General features: G+C 45.7%; 4 protein-coding genes across 4 annotated transcripts; 2 read left to right on the top strand and 2 right to left on the bottom strand.

The window, feature by feature from the left end:
• Nucleotides 1-1,068: 1,068 nt before the first annotated feature.
• On the bottom strand, nt 1,069-2,436 carry AGABI2DRAFT_189256 (hypothetical protein). The gene is made up of 7 exons (XM_006453861.1): nt 2,216-2,436; nt 2,096-2,164; nt 1,969-2,038; nt 1,796-1,909; nt 1,568-1,742; nt 1,416-1,506; nt 1,069-1,360 (listed from the first exon to the last, which is right to left on the bottom strand). The coding sequence occupies exons 1-7, from the start codon at nt 2,403-2,405 to the stop codon at nt 1,137-1,139; spliced, it is 933 nt and encodes a 310-aa protein (XP_006453924.1). The 5' UTR covers nt 2,406-2,436; the 3' UTR covers nt 1,069-1,136.
• Nucleotides 2,437-5,438: 3,002 nt separating this feature from the next.
• Nucleotides 5,439-8,611, bottom strand: AGABI2DRAFT_113679 (hypothetical protein; the record flags this gene model as incomplete). Its single annotated transcript, XM_006453860.1, has 8 exons — nt 5,439-6,020; nt 6,076-6,366; nt 6,415-6,597; nt 6,650-7,455; nt 7,503-7,781; nt 7,830-7,977; nt 8,031-8,551; nt 8,602-8,611. 8 exons carry the CDS (start codon nt 8,609-8,611, stop codon nt 5,439-5,441), a joined length of 2,820 nt encoding a protein of 939 aa, XP_006453923.1.
• A 107-nt stretch (nt 8,612-8,718) lies between these two features.
• On the top strand, nt 8,719-10,138 carry AGABI2DRAFT_140061 (hypothetical protein; the record flags this gene model as incomplete). Its single annotated transcript, XM_006453859.1, has 5 exons — nt 8,719-8,797; nt 8,914-8,921; nt 8,963-9,572; nt 9,629-9,723; nt 9,782-10,138. 5 exons carry the CDS (start codon nt 8,719-8,721, stop codon nt 10,136-10,138), a joined length of 1,149 nt encoding a protein of 382 aa, XP_006453922.1.
• Nucleotides 10,139-15,211: 5,073 nt separating this feature from the next.
• Nucleotides 15,212-17,617, top strand: AGABI2DRAFT_140060 (hypothetical protein; the record flags this gene model as incomplete). Its single annotated transcript, XM_006453858.1, has 4 exons — nt 15,212-16,046; nt 16,151-16,302; nt 16,903-17,379; nt 17,573-17,617. The coding sequence occupies 4 exons, from the start codon at nt 15,212-15,214 to the stop codon at nt 17,615-17,617; spliced, it is 1,509 nt and encodes a 502-aa protein (XP_006453921.1).
• Between the last annotated feature and the right edge of the window lie 877 nt (nt 17,618-18,494).

The following is an 18,494-nucleotide window of genomic DNA, read 5'->3' as shown; positions in this document are numbered from 1 at the left end:
TCCATGCGAAATCATTGAATGGAGAATCACTGAGCCATGCTGCACATCCAGGGATAGAATAGTCGAGGGTGCGTAAAAATAGACTCCGATGCTTCATTGGTGAGCCAGTTGAAGTAGTGGACAATTAAGAGTGATGATTGGAACGAAGCGCCTAGAGACCCCAACGCCCGCAGGTGGGGGGGTTCGAGGTAGAAGCGCAATCAGGTCGCCCCAAACGTGTTCGCTTTGACCTATTGCGTAGGCTGTCCTACAACCCTTGGGTAAGCGGGTTTTTCAATCGCGGTTGTGGTGGAGGACCGTCATCAAGGGCAGAACTCACACGGCTTTCATAGTCAACCATCACATGTCCAGGGTCAGATCTACTGCATTATCTTTGATTGATATTGTTTCATGCATGCAATACTTGCTGATCAGGAGACGAGTTAAAGAATTCATAATTCCGATCGAAGCCGGAGCGGTGGAGCTGTATCATAAGTTCATGCCCGTTTACTTTGATTCTTGGAAGCCAACATACTATCTAAGGATATCTGTCCGTGGTGGAGATTGCGTCTCGGAACGTGTACTTGAGAATTATTCGTACAGGACGAGCTTACATTGGTTCGGGTCGAGTCGCGGTGCGCTAAACTAATTTGTATTCACCTAATTGCAGTCACGATTTTCTCACCCGTCTATGAAGAACTTTGACCAAGACGACACTAATCGCTTGCCGTAAACCCGCGGCCATTCTCTTCGTATCTGTTCAAGCTCAAATCTCGCCTTTTCATGCTGCAAATCCGGTATAAGTATTCACGTCGGGCCTTGGTGTGAGAACTCAAGTACTCAAGGGACACACATCGTCTACAGTACATAAATAACTGGGTACTTCAATTGTTTACATTTACGTGTATCCCAAGCAAAACGACAATCCAACGATCGTAATGGTTAGACTCATTGTGGCTAGCGGTTGATTCATGATACTAATAGCGCTGAGGAGAGAGCTAATATATGTCATAAGAACCGGCACTAATCACTGATTGTAAGATGGTACCTTTTGAACTGGAACTGGAAATAACAGATGACCGAGTAGCCAAAAACAGGAAATACAATTAGAGGTATATAATAGAATACAATCTAGGGTTGACGCGGTTACACTAGTTTTAATTTTCCTCGACTGGTGCCCCGTCGGCATTACATGCTCCAAGATAAATGCCATTATAAGGACCAGCGTGATCATCCTCATCACCGAAGAAAATGTTTGAGACGGCACCAACAATGCATTCATCGCTTTCATTGTCTTGACCAGGACAAGCTAGCCAAGCGTCATCGTTTTCTTCAGAGATATGGATTTCTCCAGATGGGTGAACATAGTCTAGGAATCTTCCTAAAGGATACGATTGGTTCATGCAGATAGTCAAGGAGTATTCTAGGTTACGCACCGGGTACGATAGGGATAATGTCCTCTCTGTTGTTGATACGAGTGAAATTGACGTTTGCATCGACATAGTCGGCGAAAGCTTGGTTGCCAACCTAAAGTATCATATAGAGTCAACCTTCAGATTGACCAGAAATAAAGAATTTTGTCACTCACTCTGGGACAGCCATAACCAATTGTGCGGAAAGTGACGTCAGGAATGTGGAGGGGAAGATACACCCCATCAAGCAGGGCGAGAGCACAACCAAGTGAATGGCCGACAACTGTCACCAGAGTTGCATTATGATCACGAATCGTGGTTTGGACAGCAGATAAAATACTCTCTGCAGTACTGTTTCCATCCCGTGAGTTCAGATTTAATAGCGTAAGATTATTTGAGCTTACACGGCATGTTGCGTGGAAAATCCAAAGTGTACTTCGATAGAGGAAGAAATACCAGGGAAGAAGTCTTCATCGAGGTTCATTTGGAACACCCTTAAATCCGTAGCGACAGCCATGCTAATCAAGATCAATGATAGTAAGATTCTGGGTGAAGATGATTTTATGTTCACACTCACAAGTTACTGACATTGGTTCCTTGATGCCCTACAATGACCGATGACTGAGATGGTGAATATCCCACATACCCTGAAATTAATCGTTCGTGACCAGATCCAGACTGGGTAAGAATAACGGGATACACACAAAATTGGACACCATCCCCGTCGCCACCCGCCGCAGTTGGGATAAAGTCAGAATTAGCTTCGCAGTTTGCTAAAAAAAATGACTTCAGTATCGCAGAAATGAACATGCAAGATGTGCTACCTCCGCAAGTCCATGAAGTGAGTGTGGTAGATTCACAAAACGCGGCTCCAGCAAAACGAGTGTAAGGTGTGTAAAAGTCGATTTGCTCCGAGCTGAGGGCCGTGATGCTTTGTCGTTTGAGCTTCAAAGGATTGGCACCCACGGAAGCAATGATAGTGGAAGCCACAACCAGAAGAGTGGGTGCCAGCATGTTCCTCAAGGGCAGAGAGGGGACAGGGTCGGGTTAAATGGTAAGGAGAGCGGTAGCAGTTCGTCATACTTATAGCCGTGAACTTGCAACCGCTTATGACTGCGTGAAACTAAGCCGAAACAACTGCGCCGGTGAAGAACGGAGACCGTTGTATACGGGAACAAGGCTCTCGTTGCGCGTCTCCATTTTAGATATGAGTAAATGCAGCCGCATGAAGCCGAAAGCTGGAAGTTATAGATGTGCTTGAGATTCTGATACTGTTTCCGACACTGTCAGGATTCGTTCCGGGTGACATAACAATGAATAGTATTGAACTTCCACGATCAGGAACGCTCGTTAGTGGTTGGTGAGTTGTGGATCTACACAAATCGAATTACGTTTTTGCGATGTTGGTGCCAATGCGTTGAATGCTTACCACGGGTTTCTATCGTTGGATTAAGCGAAAATGCAATAACCGTTGGTAACCCCATACACGCGGAGCAAGGGAAGGGCTGTCCTTGTCCAGAGTATAGAAGACTAGAAAAGACTAGCAGGACAAACGTAGGACGTAGCATGCAGCCAAGGTTCTGGGCAAAGAGGGAGTCAACTCTAGTCACTTCACCGCCTCAGTGACCTAAGTGGCCCGGAGTTGAATAGAGAGCTAAGTCTGAAGTAACGTTATGTTGCATTCGCTTGCTATGTAGTAGTTTAATTTGAGTCGTGTATCACGGCGCGGATGCCTTCGAAGTGCCAACTCAGGGCTCTGGTATGTAGTCCACGCGGTCGAGAGCAGTAAACTTTTGATTTACGATGACCGTAAGCGAGGAAGCAGGTATTGACATGTTTTCCAGAGGAGTGATGAGTTGATGCCATGCATTGACAGAAAGATTTGACATGAGTGCGTGCTATGTTACAGCTTTCATGAGTAACGGCCGTTGCGACCGAATTTTTTTGTGAAAAAACTTGGGCTGGGCTGCATGTCAGAAGAGACTGTAAGAGTGGGGTAAGGGACGGTCGAATAACGCATGAGGGTCGCACGCTATGAGGTTTCCTACACACACGTAAGGTCGTGTGTCACTTCCCACGGTCCCAGATCTTCTACCCTAATATAGACTAAGATACTTTCACCTATTATAATGATGAGAGACACTATAGCAACAGTATCATAGAACTCACTGTACCATGGTAGTACCACGGTTCTGTTGCAGGGTATGTACTACATGACAATACTGTGATACTCAGGCTCACAGTACTACATTACTCCCATAGGGCTTATATACAGCATTAGCAATAGAGACAGTACTATGATACTGTCACAGCCATGCAGAGATAGTTTTACGATACTCTTGGATACAGCACTACAATACTGTTGTAGCTCTGGAGAGATAGTATTATGGTACTCTTAGGCATAGTACTACAATACTGTCGTAGCCCTGCAGAGATAGTATTACGGTACTCTTAGGCATAGTACTATGTTACTGTCGTAGCTCTGGAGAGACAGTATTACGATACTGTCATAGCCCTGCAGATATAGTATTACGGTACTCTTAGACATAGTACTATGATACTGTTGTAGATCTGCAGAGACAGTATTACATGCAGCCTTGCAGAGATAGTATTATGATACTGTCGTAACTCTGCAGAGACAGTATCATGATACTCTTCGACACAGTACTACGATACTGTCGTAGCTCTGCAGAGATAGTATTACGGTACTCTTAGGCATAGTACTATGATACTGTCATAGCTCTGCAGAGATAGTATTATGGTACTCTTAGATATAGTACTATGATACTGTTGTAGATCTGCAGAGACAGTATTACATGCAGCCTTGCAGAGATAGTATTATTATACTGTCGTAACTCTGCAGAGACAGTATCACGATACTCTTCGACACAGTACTACAATACTGTCGTAGCCCTGCAGAGATAGTATTATGGTACTCTTAGGCATAGTACTATGATACTGTCATAGCCCTGCAGAGATAGTATTACGGTACTCTTTGACACAGTACTACGATACTGTCGTAGCTCTGCAGAGACAGTATTACAATACTGTCGTAGCCCTGCAGAGATAGTATTACGGTACTCTTAGGCATAGTATTACGATACTGTCATAGCCCTGGAGAGATAGTATTACGGTACTCTTCGACACAGTACTATGATACTGTTATAGCCCTGCAGAGACAGTATTACGATACTGTCGTAGCCCTGCAGAGATAGTATTATAGTACTCTTAGGCATAGTACTATAATATTGTCGTAGCCCTGCAGAGATAGTATTACGGTACTCTTCGACACAGTACTACGATACTGTCGTAGCTCTGCAGAGACAGTATCACGATACTGTCATAGCCCTGCAGAGATAGTATTACGGTACTCTTAGACATAGTACTATGATACTGTTGTAGATCTGCAGAGACAGTATTACATGCAGCCTTGCAGAGATAGTATTATGATACTGTCGTAACTCTGCAGAGACAGTATCACGATACTCTTCGACACAGTACTACAATACTGTCGTAGCTCTGCAGAGACAGTATTACAATACTGTCGTAGCCCTGCAGAGATAGTATTATGGTACTCTTAGGCATAGTACTATGATACTGTCATAGCCCTGCAGAGATAGTATTACGGTACTCTTAGGCATAGTACTATGATACTGTCATAGCCCTGCAGAGTTAGTATTACGATACTGTTGTAGCTCTGGAGAGACAGTACTATGATACTCTTAGGCATAGTACTATGATACCGTCATAGCCCTGCAGAGATAGTATTACGATACTGTCGTAGCCCTAGAGAGATAGTATTACGGTACTCTTAGACATAGTACTATGATACTGTTGTAGATCTGCAGAGACAGTATTACATGCAGCCTTGCAGAGATAGTATTATGATACTGTCGTAGCTCTGCAGAGACAGTATTACAATACTGTCGTAACTCTGCAGAGACAATATGTTGATGCTGTTGTATCCCTGCAGAGAGGGTATCATATATCGTAGTACTCTCAGAGACAGTACGGCAATACTGTTGTATGACATATCTACTAATAAAATTACATTCTCAAGATTTTAAGTCGATTCCAGATAGCCAAAAAGACAGATGTATATAGAATAGCCCTATCCTGACCCATATACCGAACAGATTTGCGAATTTTTGCAAGTCCACCATTACCACATTCAGCTGCACTAGAATTGATTCGGCCTAGTCCTGGCTGGGTTTCTGCATACGACTTCAGGAAAAAAGCTGCAGAGCATCGTGTATGTCCCATAGCATGAAAGTCATCAATAAGAAAAGTTGTATCCGCAAAGAATTCGGGTTCCCGTGCTCGGCAATATGGGGCTAACTGGCATGCAAAGTCATAAATCACATACTTTGGAGCTGTAGGCCACCGTGTGATGAGGGCTGAGAAGACATCATTACGGCCCTCACTTTCTGGAATAAAGTGAAAGCCATAACAAATGCTATGAGAACACCATGCTGCCATAATCCCACCTGTTAATTTGTTCTCTCCATATTCGCTATAAAACTTGTTGCATAATCCTCCTCGCTCCTTTGGCTCGCGCGAAATATCACTTGACATATTTGGATATTGTGGTCTATGTCTGATTTGCGGCATACTATATTTGCAACCACTCTAAATATGAATTTCAGAATTTGATTGATATTAATTGATTTGCGGAAAGATAAACCTTCTTCCATCCACCATCTGCATCAATCCCAGAGTCAACGAGTGGGAGATCTTCATGCAACATGGACTTCTGAATAATATTGCTGGCTCTTGTCTTGATCCACTCCAAGGCGGTCACGAATTCGGAAGAGAAACAATTATGTTGTGTCCATTGATGAACAGCCAAGTGATATAAGCATGGAATGGGAGCAAGTCGTGGGAGGGTTTCATAGGATGGATTAACCAGAAACAACTCCAAACCTATTAGCGCTGGCCGATTGATTATCTGAATACCCGACTCATTTGTTGATATCTGCTAAAAACTTTAATTCCATTCACAACATAAAAAGATAAATCATACCTGTTTGAAGAATCTCCTTACTTCCTGTGATGGTTCTCCCTTGACTCTAAGTTGCAAAGAGCCATAGTAACTGATCAAGAGATTTTGTAGTCCCCAACATTTTTCACCAGCGAGTTGGATGGCTTCATCTATTTCACGAAGCTTTTGAATAGTTGCATCAATGATGCTTACATCCACCATTGTCTACAGATTTAGATGAGAGTCTGAACAATAAGATCAAATATAATAGACTCACATCACTGGTTTTCGACAATATGTTATGGAGAGAAAGAGGCTCACTTGTAATTGACAACAAAAGTTTCCTCAAGCGAGAGTCTTCAATTAGACATTGAACCTTGGGATAACGCTGGTTTCGCATGATAGCATTGGGATGTTTTGACGTCGGTGGATATATGGTATCAAGGACCTGCTTTTTACTATAGGCCAATGTTACGCCGTCCCAAATTATAGTCTCCGGAGTAGGGCCGCATCGAGGGCAAACTGCATTGTTCGATAAGTCGAACAAGTCAACATATCCAAACCACACCTTCCTAAAAGTGGATTCCTCTACGAATGATGATGGCGCAGGCCTTGACCACTTTTGATATCTTCTTACAACAACTTTGATCCAGGCACCAAAAGCAGTTTCGGAAGAGGAGAAGGAAGATGTGTATTCGTCAAGCAAGTCATGGGAGAATAGAAGGGTATTGTTGTAGTTGAAGATTCCCAATTCACGACATTCCGGACCAATGACTTTACTGGGATAGCGGGTCGATTGACAATGGGAACATTTCTGGAGCTGAATGCGGGTAGAAATTGGCCGGAGTAGAGTATACACAGTGCATGTTCTTTCAAACGTGTCGGAACTCTGAATGAATGGTTGACCACAACTGCACCGCGCATCTTGAGTAAGAGTTAAGAGATCCGGCACTTTGTCCACCGGAGGAGGTTCAGAGTAAAGCACTTGATCGTTGTGTATCCGCGCCCAGTCCGGCATCATGATAGGTAAATGTGAAATACAACGTTGATTTCCCTTCGCTAATGACTTGACGCGTACTTGCTCTGAGAAGGGTCAGTCATATATCGTTAAGGTTGAAACCTCACCTCACCTGTTATGGCCGCCATACTATTGTCATGCCCGGGTACATCGAGATGGTTTGCGGTGATAAGTTGTCTGAAGTGAAGTTGGCACCGTGTTACGTGAGTACAAGGATTGATCCCATCCCGCGAGCACCTCCAATTGCCGAAACCGTTGTCGTCACCCACATATGTCACGACTACTCTGTGCTTGGCCGTGGAGGAGAGACCCTCGATGCTAACAGAGAAAAGGTTCATACAGCCGTCTTCGATGACATCTCTCCAGAACATAATCACACGTTCGACGGGACCTTAAATTTGCTGTCAGATGACGCAGGCTATACCAAACGTAACTCTACCTTCTGAAACCCAACTGCCGGATGGACCTTCTTCAACCAGGTAACGTTGATGTACGCACGATCCTTTCTCTTTGGCACTGGGACAGTAGCAGATAGGAACTGGGCTCCCCAATTCGCTCCTGTCCATTTGAACATGATACCATTGGTGCTGACGGTCTCAAAGGTGAGCGAGGTTTTTAATCCGTAAAATATCTCACTTACCGTTCTCTTGCCCGCCCGGTGATCCCATCCCGTAACAACATAGAGCTCGGGAGCCAGTTGAAAGAATGGTATTGCCTCTGCCATTACTGCCTCCGCAAACAACTCATACGTGTCTGCCGTAGTGGATTGGAGTGGCGATGACAACATCTCATCGAAGTTGAATGGTATGGCATCCCCCTCTTCCCCCCCCCATACCTGGTCCGACCCTAACGCTTGCTCGCTAGAAACGCTATCTACAACATCGTCATTTGGCTCACAAAACTGCGCTACAGCATCTTGGGCAATTTCAGCTTGCTGAGCACCGATTTGCGATGGCCGTGATTTGGTCGATAACTGAAGTCGTCTCCTCTTCTGCGGTGAAGGATTCGGCACTGCCCTTGTAGAACTGCTCGGTATATCAGCCGGGCGTTGAAGGGTTATTTTGGAATTGGGCGGTGGCGTCAGAAAACGGCGGAGGACTTTTGGATCAGGCATGAGATGATGGAATCCCTCCAAGGCTGCCAAAGCAGTATTCCGGTACTCTGCTTGTCTCGGTCAGTACTATGATACCGGATACCAGAAAGGAGCTTACCACCTGACATAGGGTTAGCAACTTGTTCTCCTACTTTTCGGTGGCCTATATGAAGTCAACCAGACGTCCAAGGTCTCCCAAACCTACTGGCACCGCAGTCACTCGGGCCCCGCGAAGATGTCGCAAGTGCCCAAACTCTCCGCTGAAATCTACTTGTGGCTGTTCAAAGCGACGTGGGGTTGTGCCGAACACGCAGGTACGTCAATATGGGTTCTCTCATTTTTTTATCCCTCTGACACGTCACATCGACTTGTTAGGCCATCAACGCCAGCTTCAGTTTCCCAAGCGTTGAACTCGTTCCTCCCACTGCAGATTACACGGTGCGCTAACATGTCAATACTTATCTCTCATAAATGTTTAGTCTTTCACGCAGGCCAACAGCCCCCAGAACTTCTCGGGCGTAGCCATTCTTGCCGGGAGTCCGACTACAGACCTCGGAAGGTTCACATTGCCAAGCCCTGACGCCAGAGATGTGCCGATACCCACCGACCTAGGCCTCCTGACTGAACCTGAGTCGGGTGTACCGGAACCAGCTGTCGCGGAAGCGCCCGAAACAGCCATTCTTGCTCCAGGCCTCGGGAGCTTCACTTTACCAAGCCGTAACGCCAGAATCTCCCCGATACCCACCGGCCCAGCCCTCCTGACTGAACCTGAGTCGGGCGTACCAGGGCCAACCGTCGCGGAAGCGACTGAATCGGCCATTCTTGCTCCAGGCCTCAGGAACGTCACTTTACCAAGCCGTAACGCCAGAATCTTGCCGACACCCATCGACCCAGCCCTCCTGACTGAACCTGAGTCGGGCGTACCAGGGCCAACAGCCGCGGAAGCGACCGAAATCGAGGATGATGACAGCGATAGTAACTCCACCGGAGATTGTATAAACAAGGTGCCAGGTAGAAGATTGACTACTGCTGAGAAAGCCCGCAAGTTTGGTATTGTGGAGGGTGCGATGAGAGGGAACATGGTTTTCAGTTCGTCGTGGTCTCTCCAAGGCTCTTCTGATGTCATGTTGGCTTACATTGAATAGGAATCCTGCGACAAAATGAAACACGACCAGCGTTGACCCATGCTTCCTATGCGACAACAAGGTACAACCGAGAACTACCTTTAATCATTTCTAGGGTACGTCGATATCGATTGTATAAAGGGTTACTCTCCATCTGACATCTGTATCTTACAGGCTGAACGAATGGCAATTGAAACGGATGGCTACGTGCTGCTCTTAGCACAGCAAGCTACTGGTTCGTCCGCTACTATTCACTTTGCTTCCGAACGCTTGAGAAGAGAGGCTTTCAATGACTGTGCCAACCTCGTCAACCAATTTCAAACGTTGATGACTCAGCTTGTCCTGGCTAAACGGTCGACTACTTTGGCTCTCGCACAGAATTTGGATGCAGCTGAAAGGGCGCGAGCAGTCGCTGAGGAGAGGTTGGTAGATAGGGAAGAAGAGTTGGCAGCTTCACGGAGGGCCAACGAAGAATTAATGGCTGCGTTAGAAGCCATCAGGAATCCCGTGGCTCCCCGCCAGAATGAGTAGCCACAGGCCCTTCTTTGTAAATTTTATTAGTTTAAGAAATTGACGAGAGGTATCTACCATTTACCGCAGAGAGATTTCGCAATGTTTTGCTCCTTTGCAATGGCATTTAAAATTAAGTGACGTGCCATTATTATCCCCCTTCATCACCGTAATTTTGAAAGTCATCAACACGGATGGCCACACTGAAGTCGCGACATGAACTAGACCGTACAGAATGTATCTAAAAACAAATTGTTACGAAAGCCGACGATGTAAGTCCCCTTATACACAATATGATTGTGGTGGCAAGTAAACGAGGACTTCACTCCCCGAAAGTCCATTAGCAACCGAAACCCAATCAGCACACAATCAGCATGAGTCAGCCCATGTTCCGAACATGATAGATATCACTAAACCTTTCGCAATGTACCATATCACCCAGGGAAACGTAGGTAGTAGCCGTTACGTCCGTTAAGAGTTTACTTGAATCGACCACCAATCAGTATTTCGGCAAGGTTTCGTTGAACCTCATTTCCGTCCTGTGACGACTCAATGAGAAAGGAAGGATGGTGCGCCGGTTCACCCTTCGGATGTTGTTGAAGAATTGATGAAGCAAAATGTTCGCAAGTGTCCTGATTCTGCTATCGAGCTCGTCGTTGGTAGGTGCCTGAATTGAAGTCAGTGTTCGAGTAACTGAATAATTTTATCTATATAGGATGCTACGACTACTTCAAGTTTGTGGTTCACTTATCACTACGTCCATAACCCTACTACCAAGGTTTCTACTACATTCTAGGTTTGAACATCTTGCTCACCTTACGGACTATGCCCAAGAAGTGCGGTAAGAAGCTCTATGTGGTTGATCTTTTGGGTTATGGGGTTACGGTTTCGCTGATCATTGGTTTGTAGTATCTTTTTCAAAGTTCCAAACCCACTCTATTCGTTTCTATATCTACAGACGATACACCTGCTCGAAGTCTGCTTTCCGTCGTCTGATATACTTGTACGCTCATCGAGGCCTTTGAGGACTCATGTCAAATAAAACGTCAAACAGAGCATTCATTGATTGGGGTTAGGGTCAGGACCATAAAACATCAAAAGAATACGCGTGTGTTGTGATGATAACATTGAAGAAGGTGATTGATAAGTTACGTTAACGGTACATAAAAGCGTGTAACTACAATGACTTCAAATGTAGTTTGGTAGGGATCCTCCACCAAGCTACACATGAAGTCTAGATGCGAAAGTCTATACTAAACGAAGCTCGGTATCTAACGGTCAGAGACGTACGCCAGAACCTAATAAACGTGTTAGAGGCCGAGATATAGGAGATGCAAATTATAACTTAACTTTCCCGAGGCCGCCTCGCTGTACAAACATCTGATGAAGCCTGATGATTCTGCACGAACTCGAATTAGAAGAAATTCCGTAGCGTAAAGAGAACAACTCACCTATATATCGCTAGACTCAATTGAGACATGTACGAGAACCGCAGGAGGTGTATGAGACGGGGGAGTTATAAGGCACGCACATTTCAGAACTTATCTTATGTGGAGGCAGTCTCTCATTACTAATCTGACTGAAAAGCGTGATCGTTCTGAAATCAGAGAAAATCAGTCCCGTAAAAAGAATAACTCACCGACGGCGCACTAGACTGAGTCGAAGAATGGAGGGAGGGCAGTGTGGGGCGGACAGGTGTGAATTCGTATTAAATCAGAGAAAATCAGTCCCGTAAAAAGAATAACTCACCGAAGGCGCACTAGACTGAGTCGAAGAATGGAGGGAGGGCAGTGTGGGGCAGACAGGTGTGAATTCGTATTAGAAAATCGTTTGAAGAGAAAGATTTATCTTACAGGAGCGTCAGAATAACCGATGGAGGGGTTGCAGAAGAAAGGGACAAGGAATACATGCATTGCGACTCATCGTCAGTGATAGGTAAAAAAAAATACGAATAAACAGTAACATACCTTTCGGAATGAATAATAAAACCATGTAGTATGGCAAAGATAATCCCCCTGTTTCCAAAGCCTCACAATGAGACTAGCGACGCGTGCGCAATCGCCAGGTGTAGCAAAGCCCACAAATAGCCCACAAGATTACCTTCACACCGTGCTTGTAAAAGCTCGAGGGTGATAGAAGGGAGCCCCAAATCCTCTTGCCCGAGGCCGATTCGCCCAAGATCTCAGTCCGCTTTGTTACATACCGCGGGCTCTCGGCAATGTACCAGGTTGAACGTCGACTATGGTTGAGGACGGCAGAGGGAGGTGACTAAGGAAAAAAGACGAAATTCAAGTGACCACGTACTTTTATACAGATGTTAATCACACCACTGATAGGAGGTCAAGATGATAGGGGGTTGATAGCTAACAAACTTCATCAGGACAGGTCGCCGTCAGATCGGTAGTATCTTCGCTTGGCATGACATTTGCGTCATGTGACTACCTCCGAGGTTGTTCCCAAGTTGAATTGCGCTCGAATGTGTAGGAGCCTTAGTTAAACAAATGCAAATATTGAATCACCTGGGGCATCTTGCCGCTACTTTTGCACTCCATGCCGTTCCCTTGCCGTTCCCCCTATCATCATGACTACACTCAGGGGACAGGCCATTGAGTTTATAAACCGGAAAAAGGGCGGAGTACCACAGTACTTCACCCTTTCTACTCCCTACAATCCCTCAACCCGTCTTTTACTTTCCATCAATCCCGGCGTTTTCTATCTTCTGGAAGGCATCATGTATTTGTTGTCTTATAGTTGTGCTGTCCAAAGGTTATACGGCGCAAGAGGCGCGTAGGAAGCTGGTATGTCAGCGGAATGGTAAGTAGTATGCACTGAATCGTCGAACGTGTGTCTCATCTTCCAAAATCTGCCGCATCTTAGATCGTTTCCGATATGAAAAGAACTTCGTTTTGGTGATTATTTTCCACAGATTGATAGGCGTCTCAGAATTGATTTACAATTATTCCCAGCTACAGTATACCCCCTATCACCGACATCCTATCACCGATGTCAACGTTTTTGAGCGTGGAGACTACACAAGACGCGGATTAGCTGGGATGAAATTGTACGCTGCTTCATATGGAGTCAGTGTCCGGTGTGAAGGAATCGTGAACAACAGACCGTGAAGGATATGCAGGACGATCCAGAGGGTTAGTGTCATACGGGACAATTCAGAAATGCCAAGGTTACACAGTTCTAAATTGGACGGCAGAATTGCAATATACCTTCCGCCAATGAGAGAACTGCCGTGCCGGCGCCCCTCCAGAGAGATAGAGAACTAGGGTACTTATGGCTGCGGTACGCCGCCAGGGGAATAGCCAACCCAAATCCCAGCCAGTGAAAATGTCTAATCGTGAGTCAAGTCAGTTCCGGATAGATTCTATGAGCTAACATGAGTATAGAAGTTGCAATTCTTCAGGGAAATGTTGACTCTATTACGGCGGAACTGACCAATCTGCGTTCTGAAAAAACTAACCTTCAAGAAGCCATACAAGCGGGCACCGCTGCTCGAACTTCAAGCGGTGAGTGGGCATGATTTACATAGCACTTCGCTCATTGCGCTCCTCTTCTAGTGTTAGAACTTTGCCAGAATGTCACGGCGTCACGCTGTCACATCTGTCACACTTTTTATTACATAATAATTTCCCTCTGCTGCTACAGTTCGACGGAGGCTAAACTATCGGCACACTGTTAAAATGGCACAAGCTACAGATCTACCTATCGAACTCATTGATCTTATCTTATCTTTTCTACCTCCGAACCACGCGGAGCAAGTACAATGGAGAAGGGCGGCGGCAGCTATAGGCAGAGAGGATAGGCCGGAAGGTTGGAACCTATCAGATCATCGGTGCAGGCGGTGTGGAAGGGTATGCTTAGCAATGTGGGACTATGAGGAACAGAAAGCGTGGGTGATACAGAGATGGGGATATTGGGGGCCGCGACAATGGGCAATAGCCGGATTCTTTGTGCTATGCCCCTGTGATGCGCTGATTGGGAATTACTTCGGGAGGCGTTGGTTCGTGTGAGAAGATTACCTGTCTAGGAGTTGTTTGTACTTGTGGACACTTTTATGGTTTGTTTGCTTTTGTTGACGTTTTTATGATCAAAGTTGTTCTTGTTTACCTTCTTCTTACTCCACGCTTCCTTTCCCATGTCAATGTATAATTAGTTTTATTTCTCATATGTTGCTTCTTTTCTCATGTCAAGTATATAAATAGTTACCTAGGGTAGTTGGTCTGTGCGCCGTAGTCTAGGTATATAAAGTAGGTAGAAACTTGTAGAAAACTCTGTCGAGTTCTCTTAGGTTCACGCCTAATATAACTTTTGTCACTTTCCTCTATTGTTCTTAAAGTTCAGGTGTGACCTGTGACATCTCAGTCACAGTCGCCCTAACAGTAGAACTCGACACCTCCGGGGATCGCACAGCACAGTGCCCTCCCCATCTCTTACTCTCTCACCGCCCTCCGCTCTCTGCGCGCCGTCGCGGCCGCCACACTCATAGCCGGTCCCTAGGCTCAAGGGGTGTCTGCGCATAAACATAACGTGCGCCGTGGACGTCAGTAGTTTGACACAGACTACTGATAAGACGAGACCTACCAGATTGTGTGGTGTTTTTATATATCCCTGTATTACCTCTTTTGTAACTTCCCGTATAAACCTTGTGCTGCGCTTGCATTGTCAAGTGGTACACGCAGAGGAGTGACACTGCCACATTAAGTGCGTGTCTAGATTAGCGTGAAGATCCGTCTTCGTATATAGCTTTATCTAGGGCAGTAGTCGTTCCCTTCGCCAGTGCGGCACTTCTTCAATACAAAAACCTTTTTTCTTTTAGTATACACATCCAAGTGAAGCAGGCTATTGGCTTCATTGGATAGGTGGATACGTACCAGGTGACAGGAAAAGACCTCCCTCACCTTCCTCAAAATTTCTCATCAAACACCGCCCGGAACTTTTCGAGTACCTTCTTCCGACTCCGAGGAAGAAGAAGAATACGTCTCGGAATCCCAATCAGAGGAATCCGAGCCAGAACAACGAGAACCATCCGTCTCCCCCTTACCCTTATATCAACCGCCTCCCCCCGACTACAACGAGCCAGACATGGCTACAGCACAACAAATTATGGACCAAGTGTCCGCCCAAGCCGCTCTCATCGCTCAACTGCAGCAGCAACTCGCCCAGCTGCAGAACAACCCGATTCAAGGACCGCCAGGACCGCAGGGTCCACCTGGAGACGACGGGGAAACTCCCATTGTCCAACAAGCACCGCCACAAATCGATGTGGCAAGACCAAAAATATTTTCGGGAGACGGGAAGGAACTGAGTGGCTTCATAACGGCATGCAAAATTTATTTGAGTTTAAAAATGGCAGGAAGACTACAAGGAGACCAGATTACATGGATATTGTCGTATGTACAAGGAGGGGCAGCAGAATCGTGGAAGGAAAACATCATGGAGATGATCGAAGGTGGTGAAGAAGAAGCTCCAGCCCACACGGAGGAGCTTTTTGACAGTCTACGGAACAATTTCGGGGATGCGGATGAGGAGAGTACGGCAGTAGGAAAGTTGAGGTTGATCGAGCAGGGAAGTAAAAGCGCGGAGGAACATGTACAGGAGTTTAAAAGGATTGCACGAGACAGCGGATACGAGGGACGAGCCCTCATTGAAGAATTCAAGAGAAGTCTGTCAGGAAGGATTAGGAAGGCGTTGATGGAGTCAGAGAACCCACCAACTACCATCAGGAGTTGGTACGAGAGGAGCATGAAGTTGGATAGGCAATGGAGGCAGGCAAAAGCGGAAGAAGACTATTATCGGCGGGGGCAAGCTAAACCCCAACCACGCACCCACACTTCAAACAACACTTTCGTGAGGCCTCAGCCTCAACGTCGAGATCCCAACGCGATGGATGTCGACACCGCCGCAGGACCCAGTCGAGGTCCTATCAAGTGTTACAAGTGTGGAAAGTTAGGGCATATGGCGAAGAACTGCTGGAGCAAGGCTCCGGCTCGGGATGTGCGAACTCTAGATGTGGATGAACAGCGGGAATATTGGAAGAGGGTGTTCGAGGAAGAGCAAAGAAATTTAAAAGAGTAAAGGAAGCCAAGTCTCCTCGTTGGACTTCCTACAACAAATTTGATGTACTATATAACGAAATCAATGTTTGTGATACGGTACAAGAGGAGAGTTTCCTTGTAAGGACAATACGACCTTTAAGGGAAATTAAGCTGAACGTGGGAGTGGAGAAATTAGACACACATGATGGAGTAGGAGTGCAGGCGTTGTTGGACAGTGGAGCGACGGGGATGTTTATGGATAAGGCGTTCGCAGAAGAAGAAGGGTTCAAGTTGGAACCATTAGAAAGACCAATTCCGGTTAAAAATGTCGATGGAACAATCAACGCATCTGGGGCAGTGACTCATCGAGTGGTTGCCAATGTGTACTACAAAGGCCATAAAGAAAGAGTACACTTCGAAATATGTGGCTTAGGAAAAAATAAAGTCATATTAGGAATGCCCTGGCTACAAATGCATAATCCGGAAATTGATTGGGAGAAAGGAGAGGTAAAGATGACCAGGTGCCCAGACGGGTGTGGGTACAAAGATAAAGGAAAAGCCAAAGAAAAACAGGAGGAAATACAAAAGGTAGAAGAGCCGAGGAAATCAACTAAGCAGTTGATGAAGGAAGCACGAGAGGAGGAAAAAAGGGAAAAGCCTGACATGTCACACAAACAATATGCAGGTTGGAAATTAGTTTCCTTTCCAAAGAAATCAAATTGGGGAACGGTGTTGCAGTATAGATGCGAAGAGTGTGGAACCCAAACATCGGAACACTTGTTGAGCAAACACAAATGCCCAGCAAGAGAGGAAATCGCCTTGGATGAGTTTGGGATGCCATACGAAGGAAGTGATGACGAAGAGGAAGGGCCAACTATGGCCAAAATAGAAGCATACGAAAAGGAACAAGAAGAGACACGAGATGAAGAAGATAGATTCGAACGGGTGAACAGGGCAGTAGGGAGATTCACCACTCCCAAAAATATCATCGAAGGAATTGCCCTGGGAGTAGAAGCAGCGTTTGCTAGGGAATTGGCACGAAACAGGCGTGCTAATAGTGGAGCTGAGGGGTTGGCGCAACAACCCAAAGAGAAAGCTGAGGGGTGGGCGCAATCACCCGGTGACGTGGCTGACCGATTAAATGGGGATAAGGCAGAACGTCTAGAAGAAGACAACAGCAAGACAGCCACCGCGGGACAAGCGGAGGCTGGACAGGTACGTCCTAAACGAATAAGCGCCCAAAGAAAAAATAGGAGTAGAGAAGAAGAAGGACAACTAGAGACGTGGGTGAGAGGAATGACAGAAGAAATGCCGGAAGAAGAGGAAATTCGAGGCATAGATTCAGTGGACCAACTTGTACCCAAACGGTTTCACAAATTCCTTAAGGTATTCAAACAGAAGGAATCAGAAAGAATGCCCACTAGGAAACCGTGGGATCACGCTATCGAGTTGAAGGAGGATTTCAAACCCAAGAAGGGAAAGATATATCCCTTATCACCGAACGAAAGAGAAGAAGTCCAAGCATTCATCAAGGACCAACTCCGAAAGGGATATATTAGACCTTCAAAATCTCCCCAAACCTCACCGGTGTTTTTTGTGCCAAAGAAGGATGGAAAGAAGCGGATGGTACAGGACTATCGATTTTTGAACGATTGGACGATTAAGAACAATTATCCTTTACCTTTAATTTCTGAACTTATAGACACTATGGGTAGTAAACGATTATTTTCTAAGATAGATTTACGTTGGGGTTATAATAACATTAGGATAAAAGAAGGAGACGAGTGGAAGGCAGCCTTTACTACTTTCATGGGTGCCTTTGAACCCACTGTTATGTTTTTTGGACTTACAAATTCGCCTGCTACTTTTCAGACTATGATGAATGAACTTTTTAGGGACTTAGTAAATACGGGAAAAGTAGCTGTATTCATTGACGATATCTTGATAGGAACAGACGATGAAGAAGAGCACGATAAGGTGGTGGAAGAAGTGTTGCAGAGGTTGATGGACAATGATCTATTCGCAAAACCAGAAAAATGCGAATGGAAACGAAGTGAAATGGGGTTTTTGGGATGCATAATAGGGAGAAACGGAATCAAGATGGAGGAAAGGAAAGTGAAAGACGTAGTAGAATGGCCGACTCCAAAATGCGTTAAAGATGTACAAAGATTCTTGGGACTGGCAAATTACTATCGACGGTTCATTGAAAATTCGCCAGTATTGCAAAACCATTACACGCATTAACTAAAAGGACAGAAATGAGTTGGGAGATGAGAGAGGAGGCCTTGGTACGCTAAAGCAGATCACATCACATCCATCCTAGTAGCCCC

The sequence above is a fragment of the Agaricus bisporus genome (genome assembly GCF_000300575.1).
Source record: "Agaricus bisporus var. bisporus H97 unplaced genomic scaffold AGABI2scaffold_1, whole genome shotgun sequence".
Classification (NCBI taxonomy): domain Eukaryota; kingdom Fungi; phylum Basidiomycota; class Agaricomycetes; order Agaricales; family Agaricaceae; genus Agaricus; species Agaricus bisporus.
Note: the sequence above shows the minus strand (reverse complement) of the source record. Positions and strands in the feature narration are given on the sequence as shown.

What these genes read in the sequence shown, in the direction of transcription:
- AGABI2DRAFT_189256 (XM_006453861.1), bottom strand. Translation starts at nt 2,405, where the DNA reads ATGCTGGCACCCACTCTTCTGGTTGTGGCTTCCACTATCATTGCTTCC. An exon ending in GGAACCAATGTCAGTAACTT is followed by an intron (nt 1,910 to 1,968) that starts GTGAGTGTGAAC and finishes GATCTTGATTAG; the next exon opens with CATGGCTGTCGCTACGGATT. An exon ending in TTTTCCACGCAACATGCCGT is followed by an intron (nt 1,743 to 1,795) that starts GTAAGCTCAAAT and finishes GGATGGAAACAG; the next exon opens with TACTGCAGAGAGTATTTTAT.